Consider the following 8,940-nt stretch of genomic DNA (forward strand, 5'->3'; position numbering starts at 1 on the left):
TTTTATCTTTGTTTGTAACATTCACACGAATTATATGTTAAGGAAATATTATTTCATTCATTACATGTATTTTCTTCCATATGTCATACCAATTGTAAACATGTATATGTATTTTTTTCATTGGTTTAACAACGATGTGTTTGTAATGTTAAAGTCAAATAAAATATAATTATGTTCTGTTCTGTTAACGGTGACCGCTAATATGGCTAAATTTAGTTTCGATGAACAATGACCATCGCATAACACATTTAAGATGTTTTTTGTTGTTTTTTTTTTTTTTTTTTTTTGCAGTAACATGCATGCATCTTTGCAATTTGCATAAAATAAACGAGTAAATATAAACATAAAAGAGATCTTAGACACGTTTATTGAAAATTGTTATAATCATGATAATGTATTGAAAGTGATACTTAAATATCTCAGCCAATATAACTATTTACAGTAAACGCACTTAAAACAACTCTCATATAAAAAGAAAAAAGGGAAAATAAACTTCTACATTGAAACATATTCGTACAGTACTACTGTAACATGGAACCCACAATTAGCTTATAGGATTTAAAAGATGATAATTGATAAAAAAAAGTGTCATCACTTTGTAAGAAAACCTGGATGTTTGAAACCTTTAAATAATGATGAAGTATAATATTAAAACAATACATGTTGTTGTATCCAGACAAATACCCACGAAGTCGTCAACTTACAGTTTAGAAACTAATTACCAGAGTTTTCCGTTAGAATACGTAACCAACAAAAATGTTTAATGACTAGAATGTTTGCATGTTATAAGGTGATCATAGACGTTTACAACTATCGGTAGCCTGGGTTCAAATCTGTCCATTTCTTTATGTGCTTCTGTTCGGCAAATCGACGTTGATATTATCAAAAGACGATCGAGTATGAAATAGCGCGTATGTTATTAATAAGCAAAAAAATATCAACGACTGAATCCCAGGCTAAACTATCGGCACTTGATGTTTTTATCTCTTGTCCCTTCTTTATCTTATAATTTTATATCAGTACACACGATCCTATCTTGACAGTACAGTAGACCTTTTATCATTAGTAGGGTTCTTAGCTAGACAATTTTCCTTTGATACATAACAAATGAAGTCAATAATCGACTTAATGGCAAGTGAGTTCATATTACAAACGTATATCCCTTTATCGGAAAGAAATGCCATGTCATAGATGCCGCGAAGAGCCTTGAACTCAGGCCCTGTCAGTACTCGATCACTCGTCTGATTCGGTAAAGCGTGCACATCTTTATGGTGGAATATCAGCAATACTGTGTTCTCCTTCTCTGAAATAGAAAATAGTATTATTTCATATCACATACTCTTGACCTCTTGACTAGCCTAAAAAATGCGTCCGCATTTGTTTAGAATGCATGATGAAATGGTAAGCATACTGAACCGGCGTTTAATAGGCCCTACTACAGCATTTTATTTCCTGCGGATTTTTTCTATGTATACAGTGTCTATTTTAGGAGTTCGGATGGGAGAGTCACTCATATTTCTGAGCATTCCCCCCTATTTTTATAGGCAGGGGGAAAAATTTACATAGAGAAATAAAGAAGGAAAAAGATCAACAAATTTAATAAATTCTCAATTTTTGATAACCCCCCACCACCGTGTTTCGATTCCTAGAATAAACACGTTAAATAATTAAATAGATAATTATACGTACGGAGAACTCCCTGAATAGCATTCAAGGCGTCTGTTCCTAGTCTCGATGAACTCGTGCATAATATAAGCAACGGCTGATCTGGTTGAATTTGGTAAGACGTTTCGCATGTAACCACATCCAGCTCTTTGTTATCTTGTGCAAGACAGGTTTTTAACTTGCTGAGCAGATCTTCACGAATATGAGTTATCAGTTCCCCTCTTTTCTGATGATATAACTGAACTGTGTGTCAAGAAAAAAAAGAAAGTACAATGTTTTGCAATTCGCAAACAAGAGAGTCGTGTAAGCCCAGGATCGCTCAGCTAAGATACACTGCCTGAAATGTTATTATATGATAATTCTGTTATCAAGAAGTAGGTAATTTGGTCACATCTAGGCAGTGGCATTTTTACCAAAGGCCATGCATGGTTCATTTGACTGAAGTCATGGTTTATTTACTTCAGTTGAGTGACTTATGCATTAGAATGGTATCATTTTTATACGTTTATATACGTTTTTTTGGAGGTATATGGAAGGGACATTTCTGTGAAGTCTAATCAAAATCTTCCTTTTGGTTTAAAAACGAAATATAATGAACAAAAGGTGATGCACAACGAAAATCATGCAATCCCCAAACTCTCTCCTGAACATTTAAGATCAGCTTAAATCCCTTTGCTATGTCATATCAAACCAGACGCTATGCTATATAATCATCAAAAATCACTCTAAAGATTGCAGACTGATTGATTTTAACCAAAAACTATAGACTAGAGACTTACCTGGTAATTTTTCAATATGGGGCTGTTTACTTTCCAACTCGCCCTTCAGCATTTCTACTTCCTCTTGCAAAGCTTTAATCGTGGCATCTCTTTCTTGAATTTCTTTATTTGAAACTGCTAAATCTACCTGAAGTTCATCGTTTATGTTCGTTAACTCTTTCATTTCTTCTCCAAGATCATCTGATTCGGGATCCACACTATATCCTGATTCGTCTCCTGATTCTACTGTTGTTTTCTCAGGACCCTTGACCTTTTGTTTCTTTTGAAAGTCAGCAAGATATCTATCTATACTTAAATTTTGTATACCTTTTAATTGTTGCATAAACGGTTTAAACTCCGGCTTTTCTCTGATCAGTTGCATAAACGAACTTACTCCTTGCAATGATGAAAACTTCTGATTGTATAATGAGGTCTGTATGACATAAAAAAACAACAACAACAACATATTATATGTATGGGAATAATTTCAAATGCATGTATATGGCATTAAAGCAGAAAAAAGACTTTTATACCAAGACTTAATATCGTTTATCTTGAATAAATTTATTCACTGTAAGAAAACTCTTACTCCTTGCAAAACATGATTTCAAATGACTATATGTAATATATTTGTCAACTAAATTACATATACATGTACTATACGTGCCAGATAAAAAAAATGACCAAAAAAGGAAACACAAAAAAAAAACAATAGATACTGATAGAAAACTGAAATACAAATTCGTGTTTTAAGTACCAGATAGTGTAATTACCTCAATGTTCTCAAGTAATTCCTTAGTCAAACATACAGCCCTCTGCTTTCCCTCTATATTTTTAGACACTAAAAATAAAAAATCATTTTAAAATAATAAATTCATTTCAATATACATATTACTTTCAAATTACATGTAACTATCATTGTAATAGAATTTATATAACCTAAAACACGTGGTGAAAGAATCATTAGAAAATTCTGAATCGATCCGGCTCCAAAAAGTTTCGAATGACCTAAACTTTGCTTTAGCTAATCATCAAGCTATTTACTTTCTAAAACCGCAAAAGCTCAATTGACATGTTACATGTAATCATGTACGTTCACGGCGATAAGGGGTTTAAATTCTAGAACTGAAAAATTAACTTTCTTTTAAATTACAATTATATTCCATTTCAAAATTATAAGTATCTCGACATCTTAAATATAACATATTAATTACTAGAACAGATGTCCCAGATTTTTCCCTATCACGTTTTTTTATATAGAACCACAAAATAAATTTCGTCATTTTCGAGACAATGGTCCTTAAATTTGTGCACTTGCTGTGGCGATTTTATTTTGTCTCCAAAAATAAAATTTCTATCATTTAATTATATGAACATCTGGGAATGGGGATCAATTATTGAACTGACACAAACTACATCTTTTTAAAAACAACTTGTAGAAATGCATTTCATACCGTATATATGCTTAAATCTCGTTTTCAAAATGAATAACCTTACAAAATTTACAGATTTATACAATGGACAAGTAAGAAAATGTGAAAATTACTGGCAAATTCTTTATAGTTTTTACTTATTTATTATTCAACTGCCATACGTGAAATAATTTACGTCATTTCAAATATTAACAATTTATTATGGACTCGTAAATGATTTTTCAATTGTCCCGTTAGTGACCAAATTTCCAGATGCTATGGATTGACATAAAGAAATGTTAATACTTCGGGTAATATATTTATAATGATTTGACCTTAGCCTCACTATGGCGAACATTTGTAAGTTACATAACAATCCCCCATGAATGTAGAACTTATGCTTCTTTCAAGCATTTTTCAATAACCTCTAAATGCAACCTAAACCTTTGACCTAGAAACCTTGTTCATGCAAGTGACACTATGAAGTTTTATTAGAATTCCTACATGCGTGTAGAAGATGTACTCTGGACAAAATCTCTATATTTTGTCATCTTTAGTGTTCACACCCGTAGTCATATTAATAACCATTTGTATTTCAATGCATCAATAAATGATGACTAAACGGTTCAAATACACATTTTCATATTTTTTTATCTTAACTTTGATCCCTAAGTGAGACTTTGACCTTGGCTGCTGGGATCTGAACCTGAACAATTCGATTCACAATGGTTAACATTTGTGCCAAGTTATATTGAAATCCCTCTAAGCATGTTGAAGATTTGCTCCAGACAAACGTTTTCAATGACCTCTTAGTGTGACCTCGACCTTTAACCTAGAGACCTGGTTCATGCGCATAACACTGCTTCTTATAGTGGAGAATATTTCTATAGAGATTTATTAGAATCTCTCCTTGCGTGTATGAGATATGCACTGGACAAAATCTCTATATTTTATTACCTTGAGTGACCTTGACCTTGCATATCTTAAACGAAATTACATGTTCACACAAGAAGTAATGATAATGACCATTTCAATCCTCAATAATTGATGACTTAATTGTCCGCAAACACATTTTCATATATTTATCTGAACTTTGACCCCTTTGTGTGACCTTGACCTTGGCCGCCAGCTATATGTTACGAGCGCGTATAAAATTGTGTACAAACAGGTGTGTATCGCCAAGTTGTGAAAGCCCTAGTGCATGATAGGTAACTGTATTGTTCATCGCAAACGTAGGATGCATAAATCAAATATCAACAAATGTTACAAATATTTCCGTCCGTGATATAAAAGAAAATTATTATTTTGATACTAAAGTTCAAGGAGTAATTGCTAGAAATAATACGTATATCATCAAATGAAATAAAATATGAAACAGACATATACAGTACCTGAATCTAAGTCATTAAGCTGGATAAGAAGAAGCTGGACTGTCACATGAACATTGTCGACCGATGAGGCAAGACCAGACAGAGCTGTGTCTAGTTGCATCAATGCTTTCTGTAAGAAATCCACAATATACGTTATGACATGTTAACTGTTATCTTTTGACTTTTTGTAATTATTTTCTTAACTTTGTGTGTATCTTCATAATTTCACCACTGTTAAAATTTGCGCCTTTTCCCTTTCAGAATCTGTAACAAACACCCCCCCCCCCCCGCCCCTTTCGTGTTTTAATGTAAATTGTCTTTTCGCTCTGCTAAATTGTAAATTGCTAAAAGAAAAGGCGAAAAGGCGCTACACAACACATTTAACGAGTTAGAGCCACCGTCGAACGGGGGCAACGCTGGTTTTTTTTTTACTTTTTCTAAGACCAAACAAATGAATGGTTTAAACAAATTTCAAAAAAGAAAATTAAAGGAAAAACGTTTTTCCTTATTTTAATTTTAATAGGTCTGTCTAGTCACATTTGTTGTTTTGTCCAAGTATGAATCCTTTCCATAAATAAACGGCAAAGTTAAGAAAATATAATCAAAATTCAATCATTTGATGGCCAACGTCAACTACATAAAAAATTATGACAACTGTTCTAAAATTCATGGTCACTTTAAGCCCAAAGTTAAGTTCAGTTCAAGCTTTTAGAAGGTCTTGTCCAAGATGTTACTTTGTCCAAGTATGAAAATAATCTATTTATTAATTGGTAAGCTACAGCCAGTTATAGCGATAATCAGTGAAAATATATGAGCCGCGTCAGTTAAGTTAAGTTCGGTGTGGTACAATATACATAACAAATAAAAAAACAATGGGTTTGCGACTAGCATGGATCCAGACCAGCCTCCGCATCCGCGCAGTCTGATCAGGATCCATGCTGTTCGCTTACAACTCTATAACAAGTAGAGAAACTGATAGCGAACAGCATGGATCCTGATCAGACTGTGCGGTTGCGCAGGCTGGTCTGGATCCATGCTGGTCGCAAACCCATTATGTTGGTTTTGTCATGACGCGGCTCATATATCAATGTTCATGATGTAACAGTTGTATTCCGTTTTTACCTCACATTTCTCAATAAAGTTGTCTGTCTTTGATAGAAACAAGCCCATTTTGTTGTGTTTTTGTTGTGTTTTTTGTACTTGAAGAATCCTTTATCTGTAAAACATACAAAAAAGAATTAAAAACAAAAACTTTTTAAACATAATAATAAAAAGAGCATTTACTTGCAATCATAAAATTCTACGTACTGTAATCGAATTTACATGTACTATTTTTATATATCATACATCTCCATGCCAGACCAACGGACGAACAGGTAAGATAAGAAACATCCTAACCAACAAACTAATTACATAAATATAGGATATTTAAGTTTTTCTATAAATATTTTCCTATTAATACAGGATTTACTTTCATCTTGTTGTATGAAAATTATCAAATTTCACTCGTGGCTACTGACACTCGTGAAATATTTATTTTCATACCACTCGATTAAAATAAACCCTGTTTTACTATTTATCAATCTAATGAATACATGTATGAAGAATCCCTTTTAATTTTGGTTATTGGCTGAATTTAGAAGAAAGTAGTCCGGCAAGAAACCAGTGAAAATACGGAAGTATGTTTCACTGCATTGGAAAATATTTTCTACAGTGAAAATACGAAAAATAAAAATACGCATTTTATTTCGGCAATATTTTTTCATTTATAAGTATATAATAAACAGTCATTCTGCTCATTTGTCTTAAAAATAAAGTAATTTTTATAATAATCTATTTTTAAAATAATATATAAATAATATTTTCCGTTGAAAATTAAGACAAAAATTACTACCCAGCACCCATACTTTTTATAATCTATATATTCATTTATATAACTCGCGTAGAGCAATTTAAATATTTCTCGTTAGTTACTGTAGTAATTAGTAATTTTACCATTGACAAGTGCAAACTTAATTCAAGTCAAGCAGTCTAGCTAAGCTCCATGCGCTCGTGTCGTCTGGATTTGTATATATTGGTCATTAAGAATATCAGAATTACCTTTTGCTGATAATTTCCAAATGATTCAATCACAGGAACTTGAAATTCTATCAAATAACCAATATTAATGATAATATCCAAATATACCCCTATATACTATAAATAAACACATAGTATATAGGGGGTATATTTGGATATTATCATTAATATTGGTTATTTGATAGAATTTTAAGTTCCTGTGATTCAATGTATACTTTTTTTTAAATTGGCGGGTATACTGCTGAGCATTATAAAAGACACCCGGGTGAGCTCCCGACAGGACAAATAACAGCCGTATATTCTGTATATACAATCATGTACACATTCTGTACACAGTCTACATTTTTATAATTTTGATGATAAAACAGCTGTTCATAACGGCCCATTAAAATCAAAACATGAAGAAAAAGAACAGAAAATGTTTACATGTTTTCATCTTTTTACAAACCATGCCTAAAACAGATGATAATTATTTTCAATCAATGGAATCATTTCTATTTATATTGAACAAATTCTAAATAAGACTAGCGTCACTGATTAAAATTGCGTGATGCGTAATAGATAATAAATGTTAGTAAGGTAAGCATGTACAAACATACATAAGTAGGTCAGACATATAACTTTAGTAAGACTTTTAACAAAAGAGGAACCTTTAAACGTGTACTACATGTATGCTTAACAAATCAAAACGAATGACTAACCTGGTGTTTTTCCCGTTTAACTTTGATTGAAAATAACCTTCTCTTTTTTCTTTTCAGTAAAATTGCATACTACTTTCGATTTAACTTCGGAAATTATGATATTCTAAAAATAGATGCATACCGATGCACGTGACGGGATGAATAATTCAATCTATTTATAGTGACAATCGCAACTTTTCGGTCCTTTCCGTAAGTATTCGGAAAGATTATAGACACAAACGAAATCTATTTATAGGTGTTACCGGAGCGTACCAAGGTAAGACGATTTCTGTAAACGTCATACCCTATGGATGTTTAAAAACGTTTATTTCAGGTAACGAAGATCGGATCGGTTTCCTTCAAGGAAGGAAGGAAGGAAGGAAGGAACTTATTTATTCATTTATTTGGCCTTTTTAATTAATTATTTTTTATCTTTATTCTTTTATGTTTTTTTTTTCAAACGCACAGTAACTGTTTGATGCTTTAGTGTCATATATACAAATGTACAATTTGCGCAAATGATAGTACACTTAATTGTTTGGTACGTGTACATGAAATACATTTTGAATACAGTGATATTATAACTTAAAAAGCTTTTGGCAAGTTATATGACCTAAATCATATATAAATTTTTATTTTCATATATAACCCGAGATGCCAAGCGAGGCTTATCCTGCAAATAGCCGTTTACATACGGCCATTACTATATAAACGTCACGCTTGTCCAATGAACAGCGACGTTACAAACATGCAGTATGGTAATGATTTACTAATGGAACTGAACTGGTCTTATCCTACATTGTGTTTATTATGCACATTTGATAAAAGTAAATTAATAACATAAAACATTATTGATAATTGAAATAATTTATTTACATATGTTTTCCTCACTATATTACAAATAACTATTGCCACACACCCTTTCTAGCTAGTGTCACTAAAAATTAATATCTTATAATTGGGTATTTAAAGTTTT

The 8,940-nt window shown here is 32.0% G+C and overlaps 1 protein-coding gene across 1 annotated transcript; it reads right to left on the reverse strand.

Moving 5' to 3' along the window:
* Positions 1-353: 353 nt before the first annotated feature.
* Positions 354-8,122, reverse strand: LOC132752365 (uncharacterized). The gene is made up of 7 exons (XM_060742679.1): positions 7,986-8,122; positions 6,328-6,421; positions 5,227-5,335; positions 3,197-3,264; positions 2,445-2,856; positions 1,690-1,908; positions 354-1,303 (listed from the first exon to the last, which is right to left on the reverse strand). Exons 2-7 carry the CDS (start codon positions 6,373-6,375, stop codon positions 1,032-1,034), a joined length of 1,128 nt encoding a protein of 375 aa, XP_060598662.1. The 5' UTR covers positions 6,376-6,421; positions 7,986-8,122; the 3' UTR covers positions 354-1,031.
* Positions 8,123-8,940: the final 818 nt, after the last annotated feature.

Source organism: Ruditapes philippinarum, unplaced genomic scaffold (assembly GCF_026571515.1).
Source record: "Ruditapes philippinarum isolate M1 unplaced genomic scaffold, ASM2657151v2 ctg239_1_1_1_1, whole genome shotgun sequence".
In the NCBI taxonomy this organism is placed as follows: domain Eukaryota; kingdom Metazoa; phylum Mollusca; class Bivalvia; order Venerida; family Veneridae; genus Ruditapes; species Ruditapes philippinarum.